This window comes from Emiliania huxleyi (genome assembly GCF_000372725.1).
Source record: "Emiliania huxleyi CCMP1516 unplaced genomic scaffold EMIHUscaffold_108, whole genome shotgun sequence".
In the NCBI taxonomy this organism is placed as follows: domain Eukaryota; phylum Haptophyta; order Isochrysidales; family Noelaerhabdaceae; genus Emiliania; species Emiliania huxleyi.
Window position 1 is genome coordinate 293,685 of NW_005201912.1, and position 17,441 is coordinate 311,125.

Here is a 17,441-nt window from a genome sequence, read left to right on the forward strand (position 1 = left end):
ATCGCCTTTAATAATATAATAATATAATAATAATAATATAATAAATATTAACTATTAAAGAAGAGGATCGCCTCTTCGCTCGGCGGCGCGTCCGCCTCGCGCGAAGGGCGCCTGTTCACAGCGTCTGGCCGCGCTCTCCCCGCCTGTGCCTTTCCCCTCCCCTCCCGCCTTTTGCGGCGAACGCCTGTCGAGCGGCGGTGCCGCCCTCCGGCTGCTCCTCGCCGCCGCCCGCAGCATGTCGCCCCCAAACGAGAGCCGCGGCGACGACGGCCCCCGACTGCCGCCGCCCAACACCGGACCGCTGCTGCTGCTGCGCGTCGGTAGGCGGACGGGCGGCGCGTTGCCCAACCGCTCGTCGAGGGAGAGCTTGTCATCGAGGCTCGGCGAGCCGCACTGGTCGCCGCCCGCGCCGCCCTCCCCGACGCCGCCCTCTCCGACGCTGCCCTCCCCGACGCCGCCCTCTCCGACGCTGCCTGTACAGCGCCCAAGGGAGGAGCCACGGGAGGAGCGGCGGGGGACCGACTCGGTGCGGCTAGAAATGCTTCCCGAAGCGCCGCACGTGAACCGCCGCGGGAAGCGCATCGCGGGCAGCCCGTCGTCGCACTCCTCCGTCGCGGCGAGAACAATCCGCGCGCAGACGAGGAGGCGGAGCAGCGCCTTGAACCGCGGCGCCTGCGACCCGCCCACGTGCCGCTGCGCTCGCGCCTGCTCGCGGCTCACCGTGAGGCGGAGGCACTCGTGCGCCCGCTGGATGGGCGACCAGCCAAAGGCGTCGGCCTCGACGATCTGCTGCCGAAAGGCAGCCAACCCGTGTGCCTCCCTCGCCCCTGCCCGCCGCCGGGCCGGGGAGAGGGCGTGGCTGCCTATCGGCGCGGGCTTGAGACACGAGACGACGGCGCTGAGCGAGGCGGCGAGGGCGGCCTTGTGCAGCGCGTTCTGCCCGAGGTACCGCTCGGGCGAGAGGAAGTGGGCGAGCTGGTGCAGCGAGGAGTCGCCGCAAAGCTCCGCAGGCGCCGCGGCCCTCCTTTGGGAAGAAGCGAGGGGCCCCTCCGCCACCGCCCTTCGCGGGCCCGGGTCGCTGCTGCCGCCGGGCGATGCAGGGACGGCCGGCGCGGCGGGCCCTTGCTTGGCCGAGGAGAGGACGCCATGGCGGCGCGGGTGGCTGATGGGCTCGGCGAGGGCGCCGGCGGCGGCGAGGGAGGGGATCTCCGCGTCGAGGAAGGCGGTGACCTCTTGCAGGTCGGGCATCGAGTCGACGGCGCCGGGCCTTGAGTTGGAGATGGAGCCGCCCGCGTAGGCCCACGTGAGGGCCTGGGCGGGCGAGAGGTGGCGGCAGCGCGCAGCGACGTACGAGGCGAAGAAGGCGTCCGCGGCGCCGAACGGGTCGACGACCTTCTCGCCGGGCTTGCGCGGCAGGAAGAGCTGGAGCCGCTCCTCGGTCGGCTCGGCGAAGGCGGGCGGGAGGTCGTCCTCCTCCTCCTCGCCCTCGTCCTCCCCGCGGGGCTGCAGCTGCAACTGCCGCAGCCGCACCCGCGTCGGCGACGAGGGGACGGACCCTCTGGTGAGGTGAGACAGCGCGAGCGCCCTCGAGGCCGGCGGCTCGCCCCCCCCCTCCCCCCCGCCCCCCCCCCCGCCCCCCCTCCCCTCCTCGCTGCCCCCACCTCCGCCCCCGCCATCCCCGAGCGCGGCCTCACCGCCCCGGCACGCCGCGCCGCAGCATGGCGCCGGGGGTGCGGTGGCGGTCCACACCCTCTCGCTCCCCTCCTCCTCGTCCACCGCCCGGAGCGTCGCGACGAGCGACGGGCGGCGCTCCGGCGGAGCGGAGCGGGCCAAAGGGGCGGACGGGGTGGGGTCGGTGGAGGCGGGGGGATCGGAGGCGGCGGCGGCGGCGGAAGCGGCGAGAGCGGGAAGAGCGGGAGCCGGAGAGTCGTCCCGCCGCAGGCTGTCGGAGGCGGCGACGGCGGCGACGGCAGAAACGGGGACGGCAGAAACGGCGGCGTCAGCGGCGGCGTCAGCGGCGGCGTCAGCGGCGGCGGCGGCGGCAGCAGATGATGCGGCGGCGGAGGCGGCGGCGGGTGGGGAGGTTCTCGACCGGCTCCTTCGCCCCGCCTCGCGTCGCAAGCGGCCGGCGATGCTGCCGGCGGTCGCCTAGTGGGGCGGACCCTCAGCCCGACTCAATTCATCGACTAGGCGCCCGGCGGGTGGCGCTGGCCGGCGCAGGCCTGGGCGGTAGGCGAGATATGGGGAGATGTGGGGAGATATGGGGAGATATGGGGAGATATCTATAGCAGGCCTGGGCGGTAGGCGAGAGGCGCTGCTGCGCGAGGACGCACCCGATGCGCGTGTTGACGAGGACAGTGGAGAGGTTGGGCCAGCGCAGCAGGAGCGAGTCGGCGGCGAGGCCCGCCTGAGAAGGGGTGGGAGAGCGCCGCACACAGAAGAGGCTGAAGAGGCGGAGGCCGGCGAGGCGCTGCCTCGTCGAGGGTGGCGAGGAGGGGCGAACCTCGGGTCATCTCGGGTCATCTCGGGTCATCTCGGGTCATCTCGGGTCATCTCGGGTCATCTCGGGTCATCTCGGGTCATCTCGGGTCATCTCGCCTCGTCGAGGGTGGCGAGGCCGCTCGAGCCCCACGAGAGCAGCCGCGGCGCCTCGCTCTCGCCCACGAAGAGGACGTCGACATGCCCCACCAGCTCACGCACCTCGGAGAGCCGCGAGTCGTTGAGCGGCGACGCGCGCAGGCAGACGTGCACTCCGGCGGCATGCGCCTCGTCCGCCGCAACAACCATCGGCTCGAGAGGCAGCTCCAGCTGCAGCAGCAGCGCGCTGTGGGCGGCCTCCTTGCCGGCCAGCCGCGCCCAGCGCTGCGACGCGGTCGGGCGGTACAAGCGGCGCAGCTCGGCCATCTCGCGCTCTCCGACGAGGTTGTTCGCGCCATCGCACGCGACCGACACCTTCAGTCGAGGACCCGAGCTGACCCGAGCTGACCCGAGATTGTCCGAGATCGCACGTCGCCGACACCTTCTCGCGCCCGCCCTCGCGCCCCTCGGCGCCGTAGATTTGGACGGCGACGCCGGTGACGGCGGTGGGGTCGCGGGTGACGCCGCGCGTCGACAGGAGGGAGGGGGCCAGAGTGACCTGGGTGGAACGCTCGAGCGCCCCGAGCAGCGCCGTGCCTAGCTCATGATCGGAGTGGGAATAGGAGCAGGAACCATGGCAAATTAGTGGCCTACGCAGCAGCGCGGTGCCCAAGTCGTCGCTGCCGACGCGCCCGACGAGGGACGTTGTGACTCCTGTTCAAAGTGTCTGGCGTGTGCGGCCTGCTTTTCTTCGGTTGAGGCCCGATGTGGGAGGTTGCGATGCCGAGGCGGGCGAGCGCGACGGCCTGGTTGGCGCCCTTGCCTCCGGGCACCTACGCAGTTATACGCACTGATGGATAATACTTGCACAGGCCTGGTCCGCGCCCTTGCCTGCCGGCACCGAGTCGAAGACGCCGATGGTGTTGTTCGACTCGAAGAGGCCGACCTCTGTCTCTGCGCGCAGGTCCATGTTGATCGAGCCAAAGACAATGCAGCGGCCGAAAGTCTTCTGACTGCCGGATGGGTCCAGCCGCAAGCCGCACTTCCTCCGCACCTGCAAAGCGCGATGCCGAGTCCGGGACATGTCCTGGACAGGTCCCGCCGCGAGCCTCGCCCCGCACCCGGAAGCCCCGGTAGACGCGCTGCAGGCGGCATGCGGCGGCGTGCGCGGCGTTGCGAGCGGTGGCGAGCTGCTCGCGCCTAGAGCGGGCGAGGGGTCCGAGAAGGCTCCCAGAAGGCTCCACGGCAGGTGCACGTGCGGTGGCAGCTGCTCGCGCCCGTCGCGCAGGTCGCGGCCGAGCGCCTGCGGGAGATGTCCATGCGCGTGTGAGGCGGGACGCGTCCGAGGACGTGTCCGAAGCACGTGTCCGCCCGCCTGGAGGACATCCCCTCCCTCCGTCGCCAGCGCCGCGTACAGCAGCGCGCGCACGAAGGCGAGCTCGTTGGTCGACTGCTCGACCCGCGCGGCGTTCGCGTCCAGCACCGCCCGCAGCTTTGCCGCCGAGCCGGGAGCCTCGGCCAGCTTCGCCTCCAGCTCGGCCTGCTTGGAGCGCTCGGCGCCGGCCGCCTCGACCACCTTGACGAGTGCGGGCAGCGCGTGGGAGTGCTCGAGCGCCATGGCCCACGCGGCGAGGCGGGCCGCCTGCTCCTCGCGCGGCAGCTCGCTCAGCCCCGACGGCGCGAGATCGCTCGGCCCCGCGTCGGACCAGCTGGCTCTGCGCTCTGCGATGTTCGGCCGCGCCGCCGCCGCCGCGCCGAACTCAGAATGCGTCTGGCTGAGCCGGCGCACCCGCTGAGGGCTCGCCTGCACGACGGTGTCGAGCTCGACCAGCCGCTGCTGGATCGACTGCTCGGTCATCATGTCTGAGTCCTCAGAGCTGACAGAGACGTCCATAGTCGCGCAGGCGTGGGGCCGCCTGCCGGCGCGCCGCCAGCAGACCGGCAGCAGATCGGGACGCGAAATCGGGGCGCGGAGAGTCGCGCTGGGTTCCGGCTCCTAGCCGGATAGGGGGTCTGCGAGCTGGCCCCTCCCAGATAGGTAGGTAGGTTGGTCTTGTTTCGCCCAAAAGGGCCCTGCAATAGGTAGGTACCCCCTATTTTCATCTTTTTTCGCTTCGCTGCGCGGCCTGGGGATAGGTAGGTAGGTAGGGCGTTTTGGCGCGAGTCAGTCCCAACAGACCCCCTATCCGGCTAGGAGCCGGAACCCTGATGCCTTTGCTCCCCAGTCTGCAGCGTTCACAAGCCTTGTTGTTGAGAAGAAAATACCTCCGATGGCGCTGTGCGCTGGTCTGTGAGAGGTTGAGGTGCGAGCCCTGGAGGCCCTGGGGATGGGGGGGGACTACCCGCGGGCTTCACAGCTCCTGCGAGCTGTGTTGACGTCGCCAAAAAGAATTTATTTTCTTTTGTTTTGTAAATTTGGTGTAGCGCGGGCCCTCTCTCTCGGCGAGCCGGCACCTCCCCCGCCCGCTCTGCGGCTCTGCGGCCTCCAGCTCCACCCCCGGATTCGCCCTTCACTGCGTCCGACTTGATGCTGCACCCAAGTGCTTCGACCAAGTGCTCCGAGTTCCCTCAACAACCCAAAGAAACAAAAAATCAGCCGCGAGAGCGTGTCAGTCACTCGATTGAGCACTTTGGCGCGCGGCTCGCGGCTCGCGGCTCGCGCCTCGTTCTCAGTCGCTTCAAGTCTCGCGTCATCGCCGGACCTTCGCGTAGTCGCCGGCTCCTGTGATGCACCGTGGTTACACTCGGTGCGCAGGCGCGGGCGCAAAGTCCAGCTGCACTGCACCTCGCACCTCACAAGTGGCAGTGCACGCCTCGCCTTCTCCGCATCGACCCTGGCTGCTACTCATCTTGCTCCTGTCTGCTCCGTCCGCCGCCTCGGAACCCACGTGCCGTCGTCCCAGCACGGCGAGGGGTGGCCTCGCTTATGGGTACGTCTTCAATCAGCCAGGTGACGCCGAGGCGGATCTCACCGTCGCAAACTTTGATGCCTCAGCCTTTGCCAGTACGATCAGCTGCCTCCCTGGCCTCAATCAGACGGGGCCAATCACTGCAGAGGTCTGTCCCTTCGACTGCGCGGGTATTTGCAACGGAGGGCCTGGATGCCAGGACGCCTGCGCCCAGACGGTCGGGGATGATGCCCTTGACTATACCCTGACGGGGTGCGAGGCGCTCGAGGTCGCAGCATTCCCGCCATGTTGCGACTGCTGGCGCGGCTGCGGCGGCTGCGGCTCCGATGAGTGCTGGGGGCGCAATTCTACCATCTGGGATAACACGATCGGAGCCTTCAACACCTTTGGCCACTGTGACTGCGACAATGACCTCATCCGGACAGACACTGCTTGGAAGCAATGTACCAGGAACATTCCCGGCTATGGTGGGGGTCAGCTCTGCGTGTTGCCGCCCCGCGACTCTCTTCCCTCGCCGCCGCCGCCATCACCGCCACCGCCGCCGCCGCCACCGCCGCCGCCACCGCTGCCGCCCTACCCGCCCGACAATGCACCTACACCGCCGCCGCCATCGCCGCCGTCCCCCTGCGTCCACGACGACAGCAAGTGCTCCGACGATGGCGACAACTGCTACGCCGATGGCCAGTCTGAGGCTCAGACCTGCAGCGACGGCTACACCGCCAGCCCTCACCCCGACGAGCCTCGGAACAACGGCCGCTACACGTGCTACCCGCCTCACTGCCGCTGCGACGCGTCCAAGTGCTCGAGCGAAGGCGACGATTGCTGGGCGGTCGGCTTGCTAGACGGTGAGGCGCAGACGTGCCGCGACGGCTACTTGCCGATCGCGTTCAGTGACTGGCAGTACACCTGCTGCTTCGACTTTGACCAGCCGCCGTCGCTGCCGCCGCTGCCGCCGGTCCCGCCCTACCCGCCAGCCCAGGTCCCCGCTCCGCCGCCGCCGTCGCCCCCGTCCCCCTGCGTCCACGACGACAGCAAGTGCAACGACTGCTACGCCGATGGCCAATCCGAGCCTCAGACCTGCAGCGACGGCTACACCGCCAGCCCTCACCCCGAGGACCCTCACAGCGAATGGCGATACACGTGCTACCCGCCTCACTGCCGTTGCGACGCGTCCAAGTGCTCGAGCGTAATGGGCTGCTACGCGGACCCAAGCTACGAGGCAAGGACGTGCCGCGACGGCTACTTGCCGATCGCGACCAATGAATGGGAGCAGTACACCTGCTGCTTCAACTTCGACCAGCCGCCGTCGCTGCCGCCGGTCCCGCCCTACCCGCCAGCCCTGGCCCCCGCTCCGCCGCCGCTGTCGCCGCCGTCCCCCTGCGTCCACGACGACAGCAAGTGCTCCGACGATGGCAACAACTGCGAGGCCGATGGCCAGTCTGAGGCTCAGTCCTGTAGCGACGGCTACACCGCCAGCCCTCACCCCGACGAGCCTCGGAACAACGGCCGCTACACGTGCTACCCGCCTCACTGCCGCTGCGACGCCTCCAAGTGCTCGAGCGCCGGCGGCGACTGCTACGCAGACGGCACGCCAGACGGTGAGGCGCAAACGTGCGACGACGGCTACTTGGTCGTCCCTGTCAATGACGGGCAGTACACGTGCTGCTTCGACTTCGACCAGCCGCCGTCGCTGCCGCCGCTGCCGCCATTCCCGCCAGCCCTGGCCCCCGCTCCGCCGCCGCCGTCGCCACCGTCCCCCTGCGTCCACGACGACAGCAAGTGCTCGAGCGATGGCAACGACTGCTACGCCGATGGCCAGTCCGAGGCTCAGTCCTGCAGCGACGGCTACACCGCCAGCCCTCACCCCGACGAGCCTCACAACGAATGGCACTACACGTGCTACCCGCCTCACTGCCGCTGCGACGCCTCCAAGTGCTCGAGCGATGGCGACGATTGTTTTGCCTACCCAGGCTACGAGGCTCAGACGTGCGACGACGGCTACTTGGTCGTCCCTGTCGATAACTTCCTTTACTCGTGCTGCTTCAACTTCGACCAGCCGCCGTCGCTGCCGCCGCTCCCACCCTACCCGTCCCAACCGCCGTCGCCACCGTCGCAGCCGCCATACCCTCCAGGTGCGGCTCCGGCACCGCCGCCGCCGCCCTCGTTCTCACAGATCTCGGCGGGCGAGGAGCACACGTGCGCCGTGTTGGACGGCGTGGGACACGTCGAGTGCTGGGGCCAGGATGAGGATGGCCAGAGCACGCCGCCTCCTGGCGTGGCCTACTCACAGGTCTCGGCGGGCGACTCGCACACCTGCGCGTTGAGGTCGGAGAATGGCTACGCGGAGTGTTGGGGCTCGGACGACAACGGCAAGAGCACGCCGCCGTCCGACGTGTCCTACTCGCATATCGCGGCGGGCGATGATCTCACCTGCGCTCTGAGGTCTGACAACGGGCACGCTGAATGCTGGGGAGATTTCGATGATGAGTACGTTCCACCGCCCGGCGTGGCCTACTTGCACATCTCGGCGGGCGGGGACCACATCTGCGTCATCCGGTCGAACGACTCGCGCGCTGAGTGCTGGGGTTTCGAGGATGGCCAGAGCACGCCGCCTCCTGGCGTGGCCTACTCACAGGTCTCGGCGGGGGGCGAGCACACCTGCGCGTTGAGGTCGGAGAATGGCTACGCGGAGTGTTGGGGCTCGGACGACAACGACAAGAGCACACCGCCGTCCGACGTGTCCTACTCGCACATCTCAGCGGGCGAGGACCACACCTGCGCTCTGAGGTCTGACAACGGGCACGCTGAATGCTGGGGGTCGGATGAGGACGGAGAGAGCTCCCCACCGCCAGGCGTGGCCTACAATCAAATCGCTGCGGGGGGCGAGCACACCTGCGCGCTAAGGGACAATGGGCAGATCGAGTGCTGGGGCAGTGACGAGGAGGGGATTGTCCCATGGTGGTCGATCGACTGCTCCGCTGAGATTCGTTTCGGCTTCTGCCAGACGGAGTGCGCCATCTTTGCCTACTGCGAGGATGAGGAGACAGAGGATGAGAACTGCAAAAGGGAGCCTGCGGCCTGCGGCTCCAAGTGCGCTAGATTCTTGCGCTGTCCTCCAGCGCCGCCCGCTCCACCTTCTTCGGCGCCGTACTACTCTGCCATCGAGTACCTCTCCAGCGACTGCTCTGGAGCACTCTGGCGGGTATGGTCGGTCCCGTCCGTCGCGACCAGCGCGGAGGAATCGAACGCCTCTTGCCTGCCTGCCTCCACGCCTGGGGGGGCCTCCTCTTCTAACGTGTGGTGTGACTTTACCGGTCCGCAGCCCAAGTTGCAGGGCACGTCCTTCATGCCGCCTCTCCCTCCTAATTCGTCCGCGACATGCGACGAGGCGAGCTGGCCTGACAAGGACGGCGGCTGTGGCGAGTGCAAGGTCTTCGTAGGACTCGGCAACTTCGAGTCCTACGGCAGCTGTGGCGGCTACTGCGCCTCGATTGGCCGCTCTTGCACGGGTGCGTGGGAGGGGAGTGACGATAGCTGCGCGATCAAGTATGAGACAACGTGCGATCACTCCATCGACTTAAGCGACGACGACGGCGACGACGAAGGCGCCACAGCAATCTGCGAGTGTGCAGCGCTCTACTCCAACAACTGCAGCACGACTGGAGGGGGCTTCGGGAGTGACGGGAATGGCATCGTTGCTAACGGCTCGACCTGCGTTGACTACGGCAACGGCTACTCGGGTCTGTTCCTGTGCGTGGATGTCCCCTCACCTCCGTCGCCACCGCCTCCGTCGCCGCCGCCACCGTCGCCGCCGCCACCGTCGCCGCCGCCACCGTCGCCGCCGCCACCGTCGCCGCCGCCACCGTCGCCGCCGCCACCGTCGCCGCCGCCACCATCACTGCCGTCACCCTCGCCGCGGCCTCCCTCGCCGCCGCTGCACCCGCCATCGCTGCCACCGGCTGCGCCGCCCCCGCCGGTCATGCCGCCGCCGCCACCCTTTCTGCCAGGCACTGCGCCCTCGCCTTCGCCTCCCTCGCCGCCGCCACCCTCGCCCCCGCCTTCGCCACCGTCGCCGCCGTCGCCCCCGCTGGCCATCGTAGTCAGAGCCTCTACGGTTATGAACGTGACGGAGCCAAAGGCCCTCGGCAACACGACGGTCGAGCAGTTGATGGGCGAAATCGAGTTGGCGCTGAGTCAAATCAACCGTCGGCGCCTGCACGACCAGCGCCGAAGGCTTGGGGTGGAGAACGTGCGCGTGTGCCAGCAGTCGCGCTATGTACTGGATCCAGATTTTCAGAACCCACTGATCGATCAGTGGGTGACTGTGGTGGACTCCTGGTACAGCGAGTGGTGCAAGGACCCTTACCGAGGAGGCGGAGGCACCTGCACCGCCGACGAGGAGGGCGCCGACAGCTTCATGATCACCTGGGGACCTTGCGGCGATGCGTGCCGCAGCACGGGCTGTGAAGCCATGCCGAACGGTCGACGGTTGGACTCGCCACCTGATCCGTACCTAGAGTCAAGGCCCCTCGTCGTCAGCATCAAGATCGAGTACGACAAGGTTGTGGAATACAACCCCGACGACCTTGCCGGCGGCGGCCTGGACGACCAAGCCAACCGGTCGACCGTCGAGGTTGTCATCGCCGTCGAGCAAGCGATCGGAGGGCTGTGCCCGCAATGCACCGTGACGTCAGATCCCGATCCTACCATCTTCCCGCCCCGTCCCCCGCCGACGCCACCGCCGCTGCCGCCACCGACACCGCCGCCCTCGCCGCCGCCGAGCCAGCCTCCACCAAGCCCACCGCCCAGCCCGCCGCCGTCAAAGCTCCCTCTGGTGATTGGTACGACGGTTCCGGCGAGCGTTGTCGTGCTCCTGGCGATCGCCGCCGCCTACTACCGGCGCCGAGTGCGGAGCAGGATGGTTGCGCCGGTGCGGCGCAGCACCGCGGTGTTCGAGGAGGCGCCGCAGGAGAAGCGGGTGTGGCGATGGAGCGAAGTGCCGGCGCTCGTCAAGTCGATGTCTGTGAAGCTGCTCAAGGTCGCGGACGGCGATGCTGTCGACGACGAGCTGCCAAACGGCGGGGACGGAGGCTTGCGTGTCGAGACCAGCCTGCTCCGCGACGCCTTTGAGGCGGCCATGGACTGCTTCGGCCATCTTGCGTTGGAGGATGTGCGGCTAGAAGTGCGCCGTCAGGCGGCAGCACTGATCCAGAGAGCGTGGCTGCGCAAGGCGGGTGGACGGCCGCTCCCAAAGAAGAGGGCGGCGGGCATGGGGGGCTACGGCAAGTTTGGAGGCAACATCAAGCAGATGATCACTGGCGAGCCAAAGCAGGCTGCATTGGGACTGCACTACCTGCTTGGCGTGAGGGAAGCGGAGACGGCGCCAATGATGGTCGACCCCGTTCAATCTATCCGGGAGGAGTTCCTGCGCCACGGCACCGCAGACGACCGGTGGTGCCTCGAGTACGTCCTCTCCTCTTCGGCTGGCGCGACGGACCGGGAGTGGCCAAACGGCGCGGGCCGAGAGAGACCGCAGTAAGCTCGAGTCCATGACGCATCCATGACCATGACATGTCCACGCCACACGCCCCATAGGCAAGATGGACGAGGGGCGGAGCGGCGAGAGGTTTGAAGACTTTGTGAGCCACTCGAGCGCGAGAGAGGCAGGGCTCGATGCAGGCCAACCCCCATCCCTCGCCTATCCCTTGCCCCGCCTCCACCGCCGCCTCATCCGCTCCTAGAGAAGCAAGAGCGTGTTCTCACTACGAGCTTAGGCCACGTGCTCGCTCTCCGCTTGTACACGACCAACGCGTACCGCTCCCTCAACGACCCGCTGCGCAACAAGGAGCGCGAGGAAGCGCATCCCTTCCCGGTGAGCACACCACGTCTTGAGCTCGTGCACGGAAGCGCCCTTATCAACGCACGTGCTGTGATCAGGTGACGATGCTCAAGCTCTCGGACGGCATCAAGAAGCTCCGCGCGGTCGCCGCCGACCTCGCCGGCGGCCACGAGCCGGCCGACCTCTTTCGCGGCGCGCACTAGAGCCTCCGATTTTTAGCTGAGAGACCGGTCGCGATAAACACTTCGTGGCCGAGGCCGCGCCCTTATCACCCCTCGCGCTGCTGCCGTGGTAGGCATGCGTGACATGGAGGTGGACGCCGAGTTTGAGCGGCAGGGCGGCTCCGAGCTCGCCTGCATGTCGACGACGACCGATCTGGCGGTGGCGCTCCGCTACTCCGCCAGCCAGGCGAGCCTGCTGCTAAAGCTGCGCACCTCCTCCTTCATGGACCGCGGCGCCGACATCGCCTTCCTCTCCGCCTTCCCGGGCGAGCGCGAGGTGCTCTTCCCGCCGCTCACCTACTTGCAGCCGACGGGGCGGAAGGAGGTGCTCGAGTTTGGCGAGGGGGCCAAATGCACCGTCGTCGAGGTGAGCGTGCGATTCCCGAGCTGAGCCCGGGGGACAGCAACGTAAGTAGGTCTATTGTCCCAGGTTCCGAAGTAATCTGAAATTCATCCAAAACGAAAAGCGAAAAACATGGTTTAGCGGGATCTGGGAAAAGAAACACGGATCGAGGGGGGCTGCCGCCAGCGGAAGAGTGACTGTGCTAGATAGACAGAGGAGCTCAGACGGCTGCACCGACCTCCACGCCATGGGCAAGGCGCACGGGGCCAAAGGCCCAGACGTCATTGTCGATGCGCAAGTAGTTGACGGGGTCAAAGAAGTTGAACGTCTCGCGGTCTCCACCAAAGGTGTAGATGGACGAATCCGACGACGATGACGACACGATCGCGGCGAAGTCGTATTTCACGTCGGCCGATGTGGTGGCGCTCCACGGCCTAGCCGCGAGGAGGGACCACTTCTCGCCATCGGCCGAGGTCCACATGTCGACGGGGTTGTCTTCCCCGATGCCCGTCTCGTCCGGTCGAAAGCCGCCAAACAGGACGAACCGATCGGCCAGTGGCAGCACCCAGTGCCCTGGGCGCGACGGCCACGGTGCCTCTGCAGTGACTCGCTCCCACCTAGCGCCGTCGCGCGTGCGCCACACATCGTTAAAGTACGGGAGCACACCGTCGACATCGGCCAGGAAGCCACACTCGCCGCCGAAGAGAAAGAGAGCGTCGCCCATCACCGCGAGCGCCGCGCCCGCACGCTTAGCCCACGGCGCGTGCTCGGCCAGCTGCGTCCAGTTCGCCCCGTCCTGAGAGCGCCACACGTCGTTGTGATAGATCCTAGCGCTTGGCCCTGCCAGGATTGCAGCGTCGTCGTTCACTGAGCCGCCGAGGACAACCAGCGCGCCGTCAAAGGTGATTGCACTCAGGCCCGCGCGACTCGTCCAGCCAGCATGCTCCGTCTCGCGACGCCAGGCCACGCCATCGTTTGTGCTCCAGACGTCGTTGAAGAAGTCGGACGCAGCGACCATTGCGTCTCCCGCGATGCCAGGGGGCGGACCGGCGGCGTCTCCAGGCGGACCGCCACCACCTTGCATCCCAGCAGGCGGACCGGCGGCGTCTCCAGGCGGACCGCCACCACCTTGCATCCCAGCGCCCGGTGCCGCGACGACCTTGTAGTTCTGCCCGCCCATCACGTATGCGCGATCGCCGAGCACAATACACTTGAAGTACGCCCGAGGTGCCCAGTGCGAGCCGCCATTCTCGGCGATCTGCGTCCAGGTGACGCCGTCATCAGCACTCTCCCAGACGTCGCTCCAGACTTGGCTGTCGCCGGGAATCGGAACCGGCGTACTTGGAGCGCCTGCCGTTCTTCCTCCCATGAGGACGAACTTCTCATTGATCTCGACAACCTGCAAGCCCGCTCGCCGCGTCCACGGCGCAGCCTTGTTGACAAGTCTCCACTCGGCCTCGTCGAGAAGGCTCGGCTCAGGCGCCTCGGGAAGGGCGGAGAACGCAGCCACACGAGTCGCAAGCAGGGCCAGCAGCGTGCCTCGAAAGGGAGCGCGCATTGGCGAGCGCACACACTCGCGGAAGACGGCAATCGGGGCACGCTTGACCTCCGTTTGACCTCGTAGAAACCGAGCTCGTCTTAGGTTTCCGAGGATATCCTTTGACCGCGTTGGGTAGCGAGGATTGGTGTGACGCGATCCACGCAGGCGTCAGAGAGTTAGGAAAAGGCGACACACAGTCCGACCAACGACTGGGACACCAACGCGGCATGGGTGGACGCGGGACGGGTGATAAACGACCACCTAAAAAAGAAAAAACCGCGCGCCTCCGGGCGACGGCACAAGCACCCAAAGCTCGAAACCGAGGCAGCTCGCCGGCACAAGAACCCAAAGCACACACCGAGGCAGAATTCGCTTATGCTGCCATCGCTCGTCGCGGCTGCCGTCGTGGCCGCCGCCGCCGTAGTGCTGCCTCGCGCCCTGCCACCCTCGCCGCGCGCGAGCATCGCGATGGAGCTGCGCATGCCCGCCGACCTGACGACGGTTGACCAGCTGATCCAGCGGACAAAGGACAACCTGCAGGAGGGCCTCGTCGTCGTGCTGCACTTTGACGACCCATACGCAGCACCCAACACGTGGGACTACTCGTATGCCGCCACGTCCGAGACGTCCAGCGAGCGGCTGCTCGAGATCTCAAACGAGTTTTCGGTGTCGGAGGAGCGGGGAGGGAGGCCGGTCATCTTCCTTCAGATCGACCGCACGATGGCCGGGATGGACGTCATCTGCTCCAAGCGGGGCGTCAACGCCTTCCCGACCCTGCAGGTCTGGTCGCGCGGCCAGGGCGAGGACGTCAAGGTCGGCGAGCTCACGCAGACGCTCCTCGCTCTCGGCGCTGCGTCTCGCTCAACTGCTGCGCGGGCAGAGGGAGGTTACGGGCGGCCAGCCGGCACCGCACCGGTCGACATGTTTGGCGTGGGCAGCGGAGGCGCGAGGCTGACGCAGGAGGGGATTCGAAGCGCGATGCGCAAGGCGCCGCAGCAGGGCGGAAGCAGGGGCGGCGGCAGCGCGAGGCAGTCGGTGCCGGGCGGTGAGGAGGAGGAGGAGGAGCTCGCGCCTCCCGCCGCCGCGGCGGCCCTCGAGGGCGAGCCGGCTGCCGACGACGTCGACGCCCAGCTCGCCGCCCTCGAGGCGCAGATCAGGGGAGTCAGGCGGGAGGCGCAGCTGGACGCCCTCTTCGCGGAGCCGAACTGGGACGACGACGACCTGCCGCCTCCGATATGAGATGACTCCGGCGTGTGGGCATTGGGCGGTGGTTGTGTGAGAGTATGTACTAGAGATGGTGGCGGCTGTCGGTATGTATTTTATCGAGAGAGCGCAGAGAGCAGGTGATGAGAAATTTTTATCAGTCCACTTTGGTCTTTGCACTTAGATCTTATCTTAGTTAGAGGCGGCGTTTTTCTTCTTGTGTTCTTCTTCGCATGCCGATCGCATCCAAGTTACTAATACTTCCAAGGCGCAGCCGCCTCCATTGCTGTTTGCTGTTTGCTCTCAGCCGCACGCCGTGTCGGCACCGTCCTAGAGTGCGCCCCGCCAGCCTCCTCACGCGACTCCAATATGGCATTTCTTTTGCGCTTTACCTTCGCCCAACCCCATAAAAAAGCCATTTCAACAAGTAAAAAGCTCGCCAAACAAAGCGGGTCATTGTCCCCCTGAGGTTGATCGTAAAGGTGCCATGGTTCGACCGCCGCGCCGCCCGCGGTCGACGGCGTCACAGCAGCCAACGCAGCTGCTGGCGGCGAGCCTGGTTGCCTCTGCGATGGCTGACGACCTATTCTGCGTCAACGGGCGGCAGCTCCCGCACCTTCTGCTGCTCGGCGGCCAAATGTGCGGCACCACGAGCTTCTCGTTCCAGATGCAAGAGGAGTGGAGGATCAAACCATCGTTGACCAGCCACAAGGCGGTGCACTATTTTGATCAGGCGGGCGCCAACTCCATCGAGGAGTACGCTGAGCACTTCCCGGAGTGCGGACCGGATGTCCTCACCTTTGACGGCACTCCCTATGTGACGTCGTCATTCATTGAGCGCAACGTGCGGCAAATCAAGGAGGCGTACGGGCCGGCGCGGCTCAACAGAACAACGTTTGCACTCCTGCTGTGCGACTCCGCGCAACGCGCCCAATCCTACACATACCACATGGGCACGGGTGACTTCCGCAGCGCTGCAGCTGGCGAGCTCGGCGCAGACCTAGCCTTCACGGGCGGGCTGTACGGCGCGCAGGCCGACCTGATTGCGCGCGAGTTGAGTCAGCTCGCCGTCATTCCGTCGGCCGTCTACTACGAGAATGCGACGCTCGCCATCGGCGAGCTGCTCGAGCTCGTGAGCAGGCGCTCGGGGCGGCCGCTGCCGCCAAGCGACGCGAGCCAGCATCAGGAGCGGGCGGCCACGAGAAACACCGCTGAGGGCCACGCCGAGGACGATGCCGCCAAGGCGCACCCGCCGCTGGTTGATGACATCAACCCGAGTGGCATGCCTCGGCTGGCGGACTTTTTCCGCGCGTCCAACAATCGGATCTACGCTCTTGCCGCCGGTGTCGATCCGCGGGTGACGCTGCTGCCCTCTCGAGACAAGTGGCCGGTGGGAGTGCCATCGCACTGGCTCGAGACGTCGCCCGTCCTCGCCCCCTACGTCCGGGAGTGGATGCCTCCGCCTCCGCCGCTGCCACCCTCGGCGCCTGACCTCTTCTGTGTCAACGGGCGGCGGATCCCTCACCTATTGTTGCTCGGGTCTCAAAAGTGCGGCACCACTAGCTTTTCCGACCAGCTCCGCATCGAATGGGCGATCAGCTCGGCCACGACGACGACCAAGGAGGTGCACTACTTTGACAAGCAGGACGGGAGCGCCGTCTCGCTCGAAGGCTACGCGGAGAACTTCCCGCCGTGCGGGCCGGACGTCCTCACCTTCGACGCCACACCCAACTACCTCTCAAATCCCTACAAGATGAACGCGAGCCAGCATCAGGAGCGGGCGGCCACGAGAAACACCGCTGAGGGCCACGCCGAGGACGATGCCGCCAAGGCGCACCCGCCGCTGGTTGATGACATCAACCCGAGTGACATGCCTCGGCTGGCGGACTTTTTCCGCGCGTCCAACAATCGGATCTACGCTCTTGCCGCCGGTGTCGATCCGCGGGTGACGCTGCTGCCCTCTCGAGACAAGTGGCCGGCGGGGGTGCCATCGCACTGGCTCGAGACGTCTGAGGTCCTAAGCCCATTCGTCGTATCCATTCCACCTGCCCCTGTGCTTCGCGGCTCGGACGCCACATTCCACCCCGGTCACGACTACGAGACGACCTCGGCAGCGGCCGCTGCAATGGCCGCAGCCGAGGCGGCAGAGGCGGAAATAGAGGCGGCAGATTTGGAAGGGAGGGAGGGTGTTCTTCATGTGGTGCCGACGCCCGCCCACACGACGACTTCGGCCGAGGCCACGGTTAGGGCAGCAGCCATGGCTGTGGAGGCGGAGGTAGAAGCGGCAGCCGCGGCCGCTGCCGGCGCGGGGGCTGCCCCAGCCGCACGCCCAACGCATGTACACACAACGACATCCGCAGATGCCGCCGCCATGGCGGCGGCAGAGGCGGCAGAGGCGGCGGCGGCCGCCGCTGCCATCGCAGCCGAGGCAGCGGCCAACGCGGCGGCTGTGGCAAGAAGCAGCCTCGGGATGGCGCAGCCGCTGACATACAGGGATGCTGCAATCAACCCGTTTGTGCAATGGGCAACTGACCCCGTTGGTGCGGCGCCGGCAATGGAGCTGCCGTCAGAGGAGATGACGGCGACAAACGAGTCGCAGACGACGACGATTTCCTTCCGGAGGCCTCCGCCTCCCTCGCCGGTGTCGTTATCCTTTCGGCCGCCGTCGCCCGCGCCGTTCCTCGACGCGAACGTCACCGACGGGGAGAATCCATAGGCGTAGAGGGCTAGTTTGAGCGTTTGGGCAGACACTCCGATCTTTGTGAAGCCATAAAGAAAAGTGAGACCATGACGTTTTTCTTCTTCTTCG

At 67.0% G+C, this 17,441-nt stretch overlaps 3 protein-coding genes across 3 annotated transcripts; 2 read left to right on the top strand and 1 right to left on the bottom strand.

Moving 5' to 3' along the window:
* Positions 1-5,104: 5,104 nt before the first annotated feature.
* Positions 5,105-11,528, top strand: EMIHUDRAFT_223206 (hypothetical protein; the record flags this gene model as incomplete). Its single annotated transcript, XM_005792360.1, has 12 exons — positions 5,105-5,259; positions 5,333-5,376; positions 5,528-5,970; positions 6,133-6,386; positions 6,519-6,758; positions 6,882-7,145; positions 7,263-7,500; positions 8,491-9,246; positions 9,625-10,170; positions 10,312-10,953; positions 11,230-11,358; positions 11,424-11,528. The coding sequence occupies 12 exons, from the start codon at positions 5,105-5,107 to the stop codon at positions 11,526-11,528; spliced, it is 3,816 nt and encodes a 1,271-aa protein (XP_005792417.1).
* A 451-nt stretch (positions 11,529-11,979) lies between these two features.
* On the bottom strand, positions 11,980-12,720 carry EMIHUDRAFT_361213 (hypothetical protein). Its single transcript, XM_005792361.1, has one exon. It carries the CDS (start codon positions 12,611-12,613, stop codon positions 12,110-12,112), a length of 504 nt encoding a protein of 167 aa, XP_005792418.1. The 5' UTR covers positions 12,614-12,720; the 3' UTR covers positions 11,980-12,109.
* A 2,483-nt stretch (positions 12,721-15,203) lies between these two features.
* EMIHUDRAFT_223210 (hypothetical protein) lies at positions 15,204-17,348 on the top strand (the record flags this gene model as incomplete). Its single annotated transcript, XM_005792362.1, has 2 exons — positions 15,204-16,970; positions 17,061-17,348. 2 exons carry the CDS (start codon positions 15,204-15,206, stop codon positions 17,346-17,348), a joined length of 2,055 nt encoding a protein of 684 aa, XP_005792419.1.
* Positions 17,349-17,441: the final 93 nt, after the last annotated feature.

Bases quoted from the DNA above. Each gene is read 5' to 3' on its own strand.
- EMIHUDRAFT_361213 (XM_005792361.1), bottom strand. From the start codon at position 12,613: ATGGGCGACGCTCTCTTTCTCTTCGGCGGCGAGTGTGGCTTCCTGGCC.